Source organism: Ambystoma mexicanum, chromosome 2q (assembly GCF_040938575.1).
Source record: "Ambystoma mexicanum isolate Mex_15411 chromosome 2q, UKY_AmexF1_1, whole genome shotgun sequence".
Classification (NCBI taxonomy): Eukaryota; Metazoa; Chordata; class Amphibia; order Caudata; family Ambystomatidae; genus Ambystoma; species Ambystoma mexicanum.
In genome coordinates this window covers 691,076,836-691,092,693 of record NC_090924.1, presented here as the reverse complement: position 1 = coordinate 691,092,693, position 15,858 = coordinate 691,076,836, and the positions used below count along the sequence as shown (strand labels likewise).

The 15,858-nt window shown below is 47.4% G+C and overlaps 1 protein-coding gene across 1 annotated transcript in view; it reads right to left on the bottom strand.

Moving 5' to 3' along the window:
* Positions 1–15,858, bottom strand: part of C2QH16orf96 (chromosome 2q C16orf96 homolog) — a 576,891-nt gene that overhangs the window by 446,168 nt on the left and 114,865 nt on the right. Inside the window, exon 3 of the mRNA XM_069647906.1 lies at positions 130–210. Within this exon, the coding sequence (XP_069504007.1) occupies positions 130–210 (81 nt within the window). The remainder of the gene's footprint in view (positions 1–129; positions 211–15,858) is intronic.

The window sequence follows — 15,858 nt, the reverse complement described above, 5'->3', positions numbered from 1 at the left end:
AATAATTCCAGCTGATCACCTTGCATGTAAACTGTAAAAGGCCTTTTTCATTGTGAGATTGGCATCTACCGCGAGTGTATGTATGGCACACCATGAGATGTCTTTGCATGTAGATGTTTGCCAACTCACCAGTCGGTCTCCATTTGATTGTATGCTTTGACTTTTCTCCTCTAGACTCCGAAGACGATCCTCAATGGCTCTGATGTCTATCTGTTAAAGAAAAATTGATTTGCAAGTTCAAAGGTTGAACACCTACATCAAATGTATTTTATTCATGTGCAATAAATGCTTATTTTCCAACATCAAACACACTGGGTAACAACCTGATCAACCCAACACCAAAAAGAGTCCTACTAGAGATTTGATCAACTACATAAAATTATCAATTGTCGTCAGAGAATGACTGTTAATTGACAATAATTGAGTTCTCTCTGGGGGCGTGGCCAACTGCGCAATGCAGTAGACGTGTGCCTTTGGAGCTCCCGCGGCTTAACATCCTGTTATAAACGACTACTTAAGGATATCTGGTGACCCCCAAAATACGCTCTCTGGTGCGTGATGCCCCAGGGCACATCTGGGGCGAATTTCAGCCTGAAACGCGCCGGGGCTGCAGAGGTGGGAGCGGGGGAAGGAGACGCCGGTGTGGCCAGACGACGAACCAAGATGGCCGCCTTAGCGCTGGGCGCGCTTTGAATGGGGACCGGACCATCCACACACCCTGCGGTGGTTGCCAGCTTGCATCGGGGACGGAGCTCTGGAGAACTGGTGGGGGCTGGGAGTGGAGGTGAGGCCGTGGGACCCCGACTGGAGGAATCGGTGTGCCGGGCTCTGAGCCGCCCCGCCCGGATGAGGAGAGACGGGCACGGCCAGTTGGTCGCCGCAGCGGAGACCCGTACACAGCGGAGGCAGCCCCGCCGGTGAGTGCCCGGCAACGGACATGGGGAAAGACAAAACTAGATGGCCCACCATGCAAAACAGAATCGACCAGTACATGATTGCTCCATCGCAACCCCCCGATTCTCAACCGTTACCATCGGTAGAGGAGGACTCTGCATCCGGACTCTCCTTGAGAGACGTCATGGCAGCTATAGCAGACTCCCGCACATCAATGGAGCAGAAGATGGACGGAATCAGCCTGGATGTGTCCCTCCTCCGACACGACTTGCAGAAATTGTCAGCACGAACGGGTGAGGCGGAACAGCGTATTTCCAACACGGAGGACAGGTTGCACGCGGTGCAACAACAGCTTCAAGGAGTCTACGCCAAACTCAAAACTCTGGAAGCCAGAGTCGAAGAAGGGGAGGGCAGGTCCAGGCGCAACAACATTCGAATTCTAGGTATTCCCGAGAAGGCTGAAGGCCCCTGTATGGAGCTTTTCTTGGAGCAGTGGCTGATGGACCTATTCGACCAGCAATCCTTTTCCAAATTCTTTTTTATAGAGAGGACACACCGAATGCCCACTGGTAGACCAGTGCCTGGTGCGCCTCCGCGAACGGTGATAGCAAGACTATTGAACTATCGGGATTGAGACGTGCTGCTGCACCCTGCACGAACCAAAGGCCCGATCACTTTTAACGGCTCCAAGATAGCCTTCTTCCCAGACTACACGCGGGAGGTCCAGAAGGCAAGGCAATCCTTTGAAAAACTAAAAAGACAGTTGCAAGCGATGGGAGTCAAATACGGCCTGCTCTTCCCGACTCAGCTGAAAATCTATCATAAGGGCACAACGGTCCACTTCAGCGACCCAAAGGAGGCCTGGCGATGGGCAGAGCAGCATATCGAGGACCAACAGGGACAGAAATCCCAGACCACAAGCGGGCCACCCTCCGGAGCTGGACCAGCCACCCTCACCGAACCAACCAGCGGAAGCTGGGGACTGACTCTGGCTGGCTCCCCGCTGGGGGGTCTGATCCCACAAGTAGGTGTAGGACCGAATTGATACTACTGACTATGCTGGGTGGTGCCACGAAACTGTAAGTCATTTACGTCATTAATACTGTGGCTAGCAGTGGCGTACCTCCATCGCACCTAGGAAAAGGCTACGGGCCCCCCCCAACTTCTTTAGTTTTAACATGAACAAGGGTTCGCAAGGTTGACACCCTACCTTTTTTGAGTGTCAGCGATGTTGGGGCTACAGGTACTTCGTGTTGGGGTGGAGTATGGGGAGGGGGAGGGAAGGGAAAGTTATAATGAGTTTTTTGTTACCCTTGGAACAGCGCGTCATTGCAAGCTCCAAGGTCTTTTGAGGTTCATGGTAAGACGAGGCTACAGATGGTCCAGACAGTATAATATTCATTACTCCAGGCACGCACCGCAATACATCACCATTAACGGGGATACCCTCCTCGTGAAACACCCGCCCAACCCTTTATCCCGATTTTTGGATGGCATCCATACAACCCCAGTCGATCCCGACTGAACGCCCCAAGTCTTTCAAGGTGCTCACCTGGAATGTAAATGGGATGGGCTCCCCGATTAAAAGGCGCTTGATTAAGCAAATACTCAGTAGACACTCCCCCGACGTGGCCCTGCTATCCGAAACACACCTAGCGGGATCAAACTGTGCTCATTTCCAACGCACAAACTACAGGGCTGCCTTCCATGCGGGATACACAATGGGATCCAGGGATACTCTCATTCTTATACACAAACGCATCCCTTTTGCCATTCAAAGCCTCGAACAAGACCCTAGGGGCCGCTATGTGCTGATCCTGGGAACACTTTGGAATGAGAGGGTCGCTTTTGCTTCAGTGTACTCCCCACCCGGACTGGAGGAATTGACTACCCTCATAGGTAAACCTACACATCTCAGACAACGCAACCCGGACACCCCTACGAAGCTGTTTAACTTTGCGTCTGCCTTGGGTTTGGGTGATGTATGGCGAGAGTTACACCCGGACACCAAGGGGTACTCCTTCCACTCTGGAGCACATGGCTCGCTCTCCAGGATTGACTATCTCTTTGTCCCACACACAGATCTCTACAGAGCACGGGCGGCCAATTTCCTTCCCCGGGGCATCTCAGACCACTCACCCCTACTTGTGGAAATTCGCACACAGGGTCCTTCCCCCCCCCTAGAACATGGCGATTAAACAATTACTATCTGGGTTTCCCCGAGCTAGTTGACCACCTTACGGAAGCCTCCACCGAGTACTTCGAAATTAATGATAACGGAGAACAGGACCCGGTGGTGGTCTGGGAGGCCTATAAAACAGTCATACGGGGCGCTTTAATCTCCTGGGTGGTGAACAGGAGCTGAGAGAGACTCCAAGACATATCGAAAGCGGAGGGCGAACTGACCCAACGCGAGAACGAACACATCCTTGACCCATCCCCACAGACCCAGCGCTCCCTTAAACGAGCCACTGAGCGGCTCCGAAACCTCTTATTGGACAACGCTAAACAAGCCCATTGGGACTCTCGAGCCAGAATCTATGAACATGGAGACAAAGCCCGGCAGAATGCTAGCTTGGCTGGAGAAAAGGGATGAGAGACAATGCTGCGTTCGCGAGATTGTCACCTCACGGGGTGAAAGGTGCACATCGAACGCAGAGAAAGCCGAGGCCTTTGCCCAATTCTATGAAACACTTTATAGGGTTCCGACATCGCGGCTGGACCCAACCCTCCTTAATGACATACTATTCCCAACTCTCTCAGTACAGCAAAGGGCGAGTCTGGACTCTGCCCTCTCGGAGACCGAGGTGGCCGAAGCACTAGCCCAACTGCAGACCGGGAAAACACCGGACCCGAATGGGTTCCCAGTTGAAACCTGGCAGAAACTGGGGGGGGGGGGGGGCAACATTACATCTTCCCTCCATAAAATGTTCTTGACTGCCCGGGAACAGGGCACCCTCCCGCAGGACCTCTGTAAGGCCACCATGGTGGTCATCCCTAAATCTGATAAGCCCCAGGTGCAGTGTGCCTCCTATAGGCCAATCTCGCTAATCAATGGCGAGGCTAAGGTTCTCGCCAAACTCCTAGCCAACAGGTTTCAACCGGTAGCTGGTGCCCTAATACACCCGGATCAATGTGGCTTTATGCCACACAAATCGACCCAAATGAATCTGCGTCGACTTCACTTGGTGCTAGAGAGGGCTTTAACAACCCGCTTGCTGTACTAGCAATCGACTTTGAGAAGGCTTTCGATTCGGTCAGATGGGATGGCCTCTGTGAGATCATGGAACGCATGGGCTTCGGGGAGGGGTTCCTGGGATAGGTGAAGCTGCTGTACACAAATATCCAGGCGGAGGTCAAGGTGAATGGGTGGACCTCTCGCTCTTTCCGATTGGGCAGGGGTACACGGCAGGGGTGCCCCCTCTCCCCCCTTCTCTTCACTCTAGCGATAGAGCCATTGGCCATATGGCTTCGCAAGAGCACATCCTGGATGGGATTCAGGTGGCCAGAGGGACATGAAGACTGGATATCCCTATACGCAGACAACCTCCTGATATACCTGGGAGAGCCTGTCCGAACCTGCCCCATAGTGACCCGGATGCTTGTCCAATACGGGGAATTTAGCAGTCTAAAGATCAATTGGAAGAAATCCGTTTTCTTCCCCGTGAAAGGAGGGGGTCAGCCCGACCCATCTGACTGTCCATACCACATAGAACAGTTTGGCTTTTAGGATACCTTGGGATCTGGATAACAACAGATCTTACCAGTTATAGCATGCACAATCTTAAACCGATCATGGACCGATTCTCTAATGATGTACAACATTGAAAGCTTCTCCCCCTGACCCTCATGGGTAGAGCCGCCCTTTTTAAAATGTTAGCTCTCCCGCGATTCCTTTATGTCCTTCAAAACGCCCCGTTGCAGATCCTGGGGGCTGATTTTGGCCAGGTGGAAACCCTCCTTAGGGAGCTCCTATGGGGCGGAGGACAAGCACGTATAGCCCTGGCCACACTTCAGAGGTTGGTCTGGGAGGGTGGGATCGGAGTGCTCCGCCTTCAGACCTACTATTGGGCCTCCCAACTGGTGGTGCTCAATGACCTACTGCACGGAGACCAGGAACTACCCCATATCAAAGTCAATGTGGGAGCACGACACCGATCCATTGCAGCTATTGTACCAAACCCCCCCTAGATCCTCCCCACTAACAATGAAGGCGCAGATTATTACCACTTGGAGGAATGTACACAAGTTTGTGGGGTGGAGGAACAAAACATCAGCGGCGCAACCCCTATGGCGAAACGCCAATCTGAGGGAAATTGCAAAACTCAAGCCTTGGCTGTGCTGGGTGAGGGCTGGGATTCAGAAAGTGGGGAATGTCTTGAAAAATGGGAATCTTGCCCCGTTTGCGGACCTACAACGCAGATTCCAGCTCCCAGACACTGAGAGATACCATCACATGCAAATGTCCCACGCCCTAAGAGTCCACATATCGACAGAGGACAATATCCCGGAATGCTCACGTATTGAACGCAACATTTTGCCTGAATATATCCCCTCCAAATGCACATCCATTCTTTATAATGCCATCACTTCCTTCGCGACTCCTGAGCTCCCAGTCTAAAGGCCAAGTGGGAAATAGATGTAGGGGATATCGACCTTGAGGACTGGATCCGGGTACTAATGCACCCACGGGAAGCCGCCATCTCCTCGAGACTCAGACTGGTGCAACTTAAAATACTGCATAGAGTGTACTATCCTAGAACTGCACTGTTTGGGTGGAAAAAAGCAACAAACCCGAACTGTCTCAGATGTGGGGATGAGGAGGGGACCTGCTTTCACATTCTGTGGTCTTGTTGCCGCATCCAAATTTTCTGGGAGGCCTGTTGTTGGGAACTGGCCCGGATACTCTCCAAAACAATAGAAATGGACCCGAAGGTCCTAATCATGGGAGTACCGGGGGAGCACGAATTGAATCAATGGGAAGAACTGCTACTGCATACGGCGGCCGCGCTAATCAAGCGCAATATTGCACAAAAATGGGGAGCCCCGGACTCTCCGACACTGGAGCAATGGGCACTGGACATGGACACATGTGCTAGGATCTATAACGCAAGAGGCTGTCCCAACAAAGCCTCTAAAATATGGGCAGCATGGGAGGAGGGAGGGCCCTGATGTATATGGACTCGGGGGATGTTACTCTGAACACTTACAATGTGAACTGTAATCGTATTCCATGAGAATGGTGATGCAAGACATACTACTACTGTAAGGCGGGCCGTGTCGGCCCCATTGGATGTAGCTGCCTCGCCTCTCTCTTGTTCCTCCCTTTTGGTTTTGGTTGTTTTGTCTATGTTATAACCAATTGATAATAAAAAATGTTTTATCAAAAAAAATAATTTGGTTCTCTAATTCTCTTTACTTTTCAGTGTTTCACTCAGTCAAAAGGCCAGTTGAGTGTCAATGCAGTTTAGGACCCAATATGTGCTGCTCAGCTTTACAGATCAAGCATAGAGCATTATTGATGCAATTCCAATCCATTGCAGAATGGGCTTGTATTATGATGCAAGAGAGTGAAATAAGAGAAAACCCAAAGTGCAGGAAAACAAACGACTTTGCATAACAAGACCTTCTCCTATATTGAATTGATTCTGTGTTAGTGGGTTGAGGGTCTCTTTACCCAAAAGTCCCCTGTCGGAGTTACACACTTTTTGGGACTGCAACCACCTTGTTGCAAGTTCATCATCTGAAAAAGGAATAATTTCTGATTCATGTTACAAATAAATATTCTCTGGTAAAAAGAATCATCTCTCATTAGATAGATCTTGGAGTCTGAGACAAGGGGCCTCATTACACGGAAGGCGGTAAGGGTTTACCGGTCCGCACCAGCCCTGAGGATTATTTAGGCTTTTTTCCTAGCTTCAGGTACCACTACAGCAACATCTTTTACCGTAGAAAAGTGGTTGATCATTGTAGAGCAGGATGCCAGAAGCAAATGTGAGGAACCATATATACTGGACTGGGGACCTACCCACATAAAAGGTTATTTAAGCCGCATTCATCCTCAGATCTTCAGCAAAGGGACTCTTACATTTTGGCTAACTGTGTCTAGGAGATCAAATATGCAAACATGACCACTTGGCCCAGCAGTGTACGTACACATGACACACAGTTGTATTTTACAGTCTGATCATTAGATGATATTTTTACAATAAGAAAGTGTGGCCCAGTGAACACTCGACGACAAGCAGTAGTGGGTAGGCCTGTGACTCACACTAAAAACATACTGTTGTTCTGTAAAGCAAACTCTCACTCGTGTTCAAAGAAGGACAGAAAACACTGGGCCAGAAGAAATTAACCCTTCTCTTGGTGCAAATAAGTTTCTAACTGGAGAATTACAAAGAAGTGCAGTTGATGACACCTTGTCAAGGACCAAAAGGTTGCCCGATATGTTGCATGTTAGTCCTGGCCACAGAGCACAGCACAGAGTAACTCGACTACGTGCAAAGGAGTGAGGTTGCCTCCATTACATCTCAGAACATCTCTTTGGTCATCTAAGCAAACTGCTAAACTTACTGCTATTATCCAATTAACAGTCTTTTTACTTGTGGGGTTCTTTGGTGGTGTGATTCAGATATGTATTCTTCTTGCCAATTATCAGGAGTGCATTGTGCCAGGCAAGTTCCTGAACTATTTAAAGTAGAATCATCATCACCTAAATGACTTCTTCACACCAGGTGCTACAGCTAGAGAAACATTTCTTCATGCTGAACTCCCCACTTCTGGACATGCCCTGATGGGGTTTTCTAATATCCACTGTAACTACCTGTATTCGTTCGTGGCAAGAAACTCTTGATTGGTCTTCCTGTATTTGATAACAAACTAAGATGGTGTCTTCCCTTCTGTGTGTATCCCTCAGGTTCTTCTCTGGGGCTCCCTGATATTTCACCCCAATTGCTGCTGGATTCTCTGATTTGTCCACATTTTTCTTAATGGCCTCTTTGGTTATTATCAGGGATTCCCAAGACCGACCTGATATATGTAATAGCTGATTCCAGCGATGATCCGGGTTTCAGGAGAATGTTGCCAGAGGACCAAAGCCACAAAAAGCATCCGTTTTCCCCTAATGGTAAATGGCAATAGGTGTATTCAATGGGTCATGCCCAAGGGAAAACCCATATAGGGAAAAACCATTTGTCCATGGCTACCGAATGAATGAAGTCGACGTGTAATAGCCAGCAAACTGCAGATAGGAAGTTGGTCCATGGCAGTGTTTGATGTACAAGGTAGATGATCAGAGCAATGTGAGGCAGCAGCAGTTGATGTATAAACGATGGTGAACAGTCAGAGGGAGGAACGGTGAGTGGAATAATTCCGGAACTGCAGGAAGGTAATAATGCTGAGAGCTGGGTTGGGCGCGAGGGAAGCAGGCAGAGATGCAGGACGTAGAGAGCAGTATCGGAGCCAGGAGGAAAATGCAGAAACAGGAAAAAGTGTAGCAAGGGGGCAATAAGCAGAGAGCGGAAAGCCACAGCCCTGATCAGTGCTGCAGCAGGTGAGAGCGAGAGGTAGGAGAGGAACAAATCAAGGAGCGAAGCAGGAGAATAGGAAAACAAACAACGTCAATGCTTGTGGGAAAATAAGCGACCTGGAGACGTTACCGTTGATCAGCGCTAAATGCTATTTGTCGAGTGGGTAAGTCCTGCGAGGCTGAGCGATTCGCGGTCTCCATCTTTACATCAACTGGAGCGCTACCTTGACTGTATAGTGCATACACAGGCCGCCATCTTGAAGGGGCGAAAACACTGTGCGGATGCCATTTTGTCCCATGCTGCCGAAGCGACCAGAAGCTGGTACGTTTCCTAACAGTATGTCCCCTCAGAGGGGGCATTGGACTGGGTTTCCAGGGATGGAGTCTGGTATTTTCTCAGGAGACTGGAAGCGTGGACTGCAGTGGCTGGCTCCCACATGCGGTCTGACGGTCTATAACCCTTCCAGTCGAGTAAGTATTGTAAATGCCCCTGGTGGTACCTGGAGTCACATATGGCCTTAACTTCCTACTCAGGTCCTGAGGTGGTATCTACAGGTGCAGGAGGTCTACGATCCCGTCTACGAAAGCATTCTGGTAAATGCTTTTTCAACTGAGATATATGAAAACCGGATGTACCCGAGACCATGAAGTGGGTAGCTGGAGCTTGAAGGCCACCATGCCAACGACTTGAAGGATCTTGAAGGGGCCCAAAAATCATTGCAACAACTGCAAGATACAAAAAAAAGGTACAAGATGTTTTGGTAGATAGCGGGAAGAGAGCCAAACAAGATCCCTGACTGTCAACATTGGTGACTGCAAGCGTTTCCAGTCCGCCTGTCTTTTGCTAGAAGCCCTGGAATGAGTTCAGGCCTGCAAAGCGATGGTATGACCAGTCTGTATCTTGTCGATGAGCTCATCTACAGATGGGTCCTTGGTGTTTGAAGGGAAGACAGCTGACACACATGTTGAATGAAAGCCATAAAAACAGTAAAATGGGCTGACTCCAATAGCCGTATAGATCGAGTTGTTGGAAGCGAACTCTGTGTAGGGATGTAAAGCAGTCCAATTGTCATGCGAGACTGAAGCAAAACACCGTAAATATAATTCAAGAGATTGATTTAGTCTTTCGGTTTGCCGGTTTGACTGTGGGTGGTAACCTGATGTTCGTGTCCTCTGGATTCCCAGTAGTTTACACAAATACATCAAGAAATTCGAAGTATATTGAGACCCTTGATCTGACAATATGGTGGTAGGTAGACCGTGAAGACGAAAGATAATTTGAAGGAACACCCTGGCCATATTTTGCGCTGATGGAACTTGTGGCAGAGTGATAGAATCCACAGTGACCATTATTGTGGTTTGATCGTCGGAGAGAGGCAAATCGACTATGAAGTCAGTGGTTATGTGCTGCCATGCGTGGGTTGGTAACGCAGGCTGTATCAAGGTGTCTTGCTTTGTTGACAAATTACGCAGGCTGCTACGTATTCTTGAACATCCCGCAACATGTTTGGCCAAGTGTCTGCTGATGTTTTACAGCGTAACGTGAACTCTACGATGTCTGGCCATTTTGGCGTCATGACACATAAACAAGACTTCTTTTTTTTATTTTTTATTGATTTAGTTGAATACATCAACTTTTCAATATATTACATTTAACATGCTTATGAAAACAAAATTACAATCATAAAATGCAATTCATAGTTGAGTAACACAGATTTAATTCAACAGATTTTTTGATTCATTTAAATCACAATAAAAACAACTATGTCAGCAGATGACAAAAACTGTATGGTTAAAATATAAAACGAAGATACTGTTAAGTCAACAATATTGTGGAGCTTCAGGTAAGGAGTAGTTTATCCGTAGATCTTATGTAACAAGACTTCTTGTTGTAAGGGAGAGGTAGGTATGTAGAGTAAATGATCATGAAACAAAAGTCCTTGCTCCTCATATAACCCAATGTTGTTCCAAGATTTTCTGCTCTGAGAGGTCTTGAGGGCTGGTGGCCTGATGAACTTGTTGAAGAAATGTGGAAACTACAAACAAAAAAGATGCTTTGGGAAGCAGCTTCTCCCACTGAGTGATCACACCAGAGTCTGGATCTATCCTGGATACAGCATTCGCCATTTGATTGTCTATTCCAGGCAGAAAGGTGAAAAGGATATTGTAGAGCGAAAAGAAATATACCCATCGGACCTGACAACTGTTTTGGCATTTGTGTTGTTGCAAGACATTCTAATTCCAGTGGTCAGTCCTCACTGTTACTTGGTACCTGGACCTGAGCAAAAGGTGATGTCATTCAGTACAGGCTCTTTTGATTGCCAAGAGCTCTTTCTCCAGGACGGTATAATTTAATTCCGAGGTGGATAAGGTAGTGGACATGTAGGCTAGCGGGTGTTCACAACCGTCTTCAAACATCTGTTTTGAGACAGCACCAATAGGAGAATTTGAAGCATCAGTATCCAAAATAAACAGCCTGTTCTGGTCCAGCAGTCATAAGGTGGGAGCTCTCGTGAAATGTTCCTTGAATTCTCAGAAAGCCTTACTGGTGGAATAATCCCAGAAGAAACCCACCCCTTTCTTTAGAGGGGCTGTCAGAGGTAAGATTCTCAGAAAAGTTTGGGATAAACTTTCTATAAAAGTTAGACAACTCTAAAAACCTTTGTATGTCCTTAACAGACTTGGGTTCCTTCCATTGCACAAGGCCGCTACCTTAGTAGGATCCATAGAAGCTCCTGCTAATGATAAGACAAAGCCCAAATAACTTATGGATGATTGATGGCATTTCTCCAACTCGGCATACAAGTTGCTGTTTAACTTTAACAGACGAGTAAGGACTTCCAACACATGGATACGATGTTCCTGAAGACTGCTGGCGAAGACCAGAATGTCGTCCAGATAAACAACTATGGAATGCAACATGAGGCCAGTAAAAAGATGGTCCATAAACTTCTGAAAACTGCGGGGCATTAGCCAGCCTGAAAGGCATCACACAGTATTCGTAGTGGCCAAAGGGGGTGCGAAACACAATTTTCCACTTGTCGGCACTATGAATCTGGAGGAGATGGTATGCATCTCTGAGATCTAATTTCGTAAAAGTGGATGCCCCTCGTACGGCTTCTACAATATCAGGTATCATTAGAAGAGGGTATTTATCCTTCCCTGCTATCTTGTTTAACCCACGATAATCGATACATGGACGCAGTTTGGAAGTATCCTTTTCGGGGATAAAAAAAATTGAAGCCGCAGCAGGTGACTTTGACTCAGTTATTAAACCATTCCGTAGATTGATTTGTAGATAGGACCTTAATGCTTCCTTTTCTTTTCTAATTTGGATAAGGTGTACATCCTTCCAAGTGGTACATGGGTGTTGGGCAAGAGATTGATGGAACAGTCCTCGGCTCTGTGAGGAGGTAGTTCCTTGAATCCCTCGTTGGAAAAAACATGTTGATAGGTTTGATATTCTTTGGGCAGCAATTGAAGCAAGGAAATAGACATTCCCTCGTTTGTGTCAACAGGCGTGTGGATTCCAATCGCTCCTTTGTCTAGGCAATGTGAAAGGCAGAATTCGGAGCCCAGGAATAAAGTTCCAGCTGTCCAATTTACAAAAGGGTTATGTCGCCGGAGACAGGGAAGGCCTAAGATGATTGAATAATGTGCCGCCTTTATCAAATCAAACCTAATGGTTTCGGTGTGAGACGAAAGGCACATTATAACCTGAGAGGTTTTCTCCTTTATGGGCCCCGAAGACATCTACTCCTTCCACGGGACTGAGCATTAACGTGGGATCCCGAGTAACTTGATGTTCCATTGCGCAGTGATCGTCAAGGAAATGTCCTGCTGCCCCACAATCGATGAGGGCAGGAACATCATGCATCACTATATCTTGCACATGCATGTCCACCTTGAGAAACATCATAATGGTGTCCTGAGGGTTGTAGGTGTGGGAACAAAAATCTTCCCCCCTGTCCATGGTTGTCCTGACAGACTGGGTGTGGCGTGTCCAGCCTGTCTGGGTGGAGCTATCGGACACTCCCTTACCAGGTGTTTATTAGACGAGTTCTGCTGCGGTTCCGTTCTTCAAGAGTTAAAGGGCCTCTGGCTGTGCCGATTTGCATAGGCTCCTCTTCGGGAAGATGTCTAGGACTAGCAAAAAAGTTGTCAGACGTTCTTTGGACATGACCTTTCCGTTTCTCTGAATGGCACTCCTGCAAATGGAAATCTATTTGTAACACCAAAGCTATCAGCTCCTTCAAATTCAGTGTTCTTGGCACTGTGGAAACTTCATCCTTCAGTTCTTCCGAAAGACCAAGATGAAAAAGCGTCACTAGGGCGTCATATGGCCAGGCTGTCTCAGAGGCCATTTGTTTAAAGGTGGTGATGTAGGAGAAGACGTCCAGTGTTCCCTGGGTTATGTCCAGGAGATTCTCCTGTGAACTTATTGTAAGTTCCTGGTGGCTGAACATAGCCTGGAGGCTATTAACAAAGACTGGATAGGAATCCAGGATTTGGTTGTTTGTGACATCTAAGGGAGTAGCCCAGGCCAGGGCACTTCCCGCAAAATTCAAAACCATGAAGCTGACCTTGGAACAGTTTGTTGGAAAAAAAGGAAGGCTTCAACGTGAACTGCACGACACAGGATTCCCAAAAATTCCTTTCATTTCTTTGATTTTCCCTCAAATTTCCCAGAGATCAAAGGATTAGGGGCTAGTTCGTTACGGGCAGGTCCAGCTGCTACCATTTGCCGCACTGTAGCATTTTCATTCTTCAAATGTTGTACCTCCTGGATGAGAGCCTGCAATGCAGCATTGACTTGCTGTATTTGATCCATTATAATGGTTTTGGAAGTCGCTTACTATCAGGGACTTCCAAGACTGACCTGATATATGTAGCAGCTGACGCCAGTGATGATCCGGGTTTCAGGAGAATGTTACCAGAGGACCAAAGCCACTAAAAGCATCAGTTTTCCCCTAATGGTACTGGGCAATACATGTGCTCAATGGGCAATGCCCAAGAGTAAACCCATAGAGGGAAAAACCCTTTGTCCATGGCTGCTGAGTTGAGGGAAGCTGACGCGTAATAGCCAGCAAACTGCAGATAGGAAGTTGGCCCTTAGCGATGTTTGATGAACAAGGTAAGTGATCAGAGCAGCGTGAGGCAGCAGCGGTCAATGTATAAACAATGGTGAACAGGCAGGGTGAGGAACGGTGAGTGGAATAATTCCAAAGCTGCAGGAAAGTAATAATGCTGAGAGCTTTACTTTACATAATTTTGACTGCGCTCCAGGGTACCCGAAGGGTTATGGGCGCACATATAACAATAACAGGTTGAACAACAGTAACTCCAGGGGGTCTTCCTTAGCTTTCACGTGTAAACAACAGATTCTCTTAGTTATTCTTGATGTCTAGTAGAATAATAGAGTTTTTAGTTTATTTTTAAAGGTGTCCATGGACTCTGTTTCTCTTCAATCCTGAGGGATATCTTTCCATGCTATAGGGGTTGCCATGCAATAGGCTCCCTTAAGGGTTTTGCTAGTTTTGTATCACTGCGTTTTCAATAGGTGGGTATTGTTGGGTCTCAGAGTCCTCTGGCTCTGTTTCTCCACCACTCCTTCCATGAGGTAGGTTGGCATATGGCCCACTCGGAATTTGTGGACGATCAAAATCAATCTGAACTGGATTCTTGCCTTCACCGGCAGCCATTGCAAGCTGCGCCTGTCAACCGACACGTGATCTCGCCATTTCAGGCCTTTCACTAACCTAACTGCACTGTTCTGAATTACTTGCAGACTATTAATTTCTGCTTGTGTGGCCCCAATGAGTAAGCTGCAGAAATAATCGATCTTAGCACTGATTATGGCTCTTGCAATTACTTCTGCATTATTTTGTGATATTAGTGGCCGCAGATGAGCCAATGACTTTAGATAGTAGTTGGATGATGAGATCAGGTTGCTCACTTGAGGTTTCAAGGTTAAATTCTGATCCAGGATTATGCCCAGATTTTTCGACTTTCCTTTGGGTCTCAATCTGACAGTCTGTGATGTTAAAACTATTAAAATATGGTCCTAGCTTGGCCAGTTTCTTATTTGTTCCTACCACCATGAGTTCTGTTTTTTCATGGTTCAATGCTAGGCCTTTATGTGCCATCCATATCTGGATGATGTTGTATATTTTATTAATTTCAATTGTGTCGATATTGTGTAGCCCTGTAAGTGTTAAAACACATTGTGTATCATCTGCGTAATTGGAAAAGATGTTGTCCTTGAGTTCCAACGTGTCGAAAAAGAGCACCATGAAGATGTACAGGCAGGGAGATATACATGCACCCTGTGGTACACCATGGGTTAGAGCTACTGGCTTAAACTCTGCCACCCCACTAGCTACACTGCCCTGCTATCACTTCAAAATGATGGTACCCACTGAGCTGCTTGCTCTCAGAGCTGGGCTGGGCGCGAGGGCAGCAAGTAGAGATGCAGGACGTAGTGTGCAGTATCTAAGCCAGGAGGAAAAAGCAGAAACAGGAAAAAGGGTAGCAAGGAGGCAATAAGCAGAGAGCAGAGAGCCACATTCCTGATCAGCGCTGTAGCAGGTGAGAGCGAGAGGCAGGGGAGGAACAGGTCAAGGAGTGAAGCAGGAGAATAGGAACACAAACAGTGTAAATGCTTGTGGGGAAAGAAGCAACAGCAAGACCTTACTGCTGAGCAGCCCTAAATGCCGTTGGTCGGGTCGGCAAGTCCTGCGAGGCTGAGCGATTCCTGGTCTCCATCTTGAGTTCAACTGGAGCGCTGCCTTGACTTCTGTATAGTGCATACACACGCTGCCATCTTGAAGGGGCGCAAACACTGTGGGGCTGCTGTTTTCTCCAATGCTGCCAAAGCGACCAGGAGCTGGTACGTCTCCTGACAGTTATGGACTAATTCAATCCCTAGCCCTGGTTGTTCTCTGGGTAGGTACTTTTGCACTGCAGATCAGGCCAGCTCCAGTTTAGGAGTTGAGACCTGCATGGGCATGTCCGTTTTTAAAGAGGCGCAATCAACCACAGCACAAGTATCTATTTAATTATCTCATTCTCACTCCTAGAAAGCAGGAACCACATTCAGCAATGGGAATCTTCATTCTTCTTTTGGGAGGCAGAATTCATCCCCTGTACCCTTCACTCTGGTTCCAGTTCCACCGCCAAACACCCTTGCACGTTTCATGTCCTCAATCTTTTGTTCCAGTGACTCTTCAAAAACATACCTCTACTTTCTAAGCCAGGAACTTCCAGTATATTCATTAGAAGCCATAATGAAAACCCATCACTGGCTGTAAGTGGTAATCTCGCCAGACTTAACTGAAACTGAGAGTTAAATGGTCCCTGGCCCATGATTTCATTGCTTCCTTATGGTATTTCCAACTCTGATATACTTCCTTGTTGTAGCCACGGTAATCCTTTCA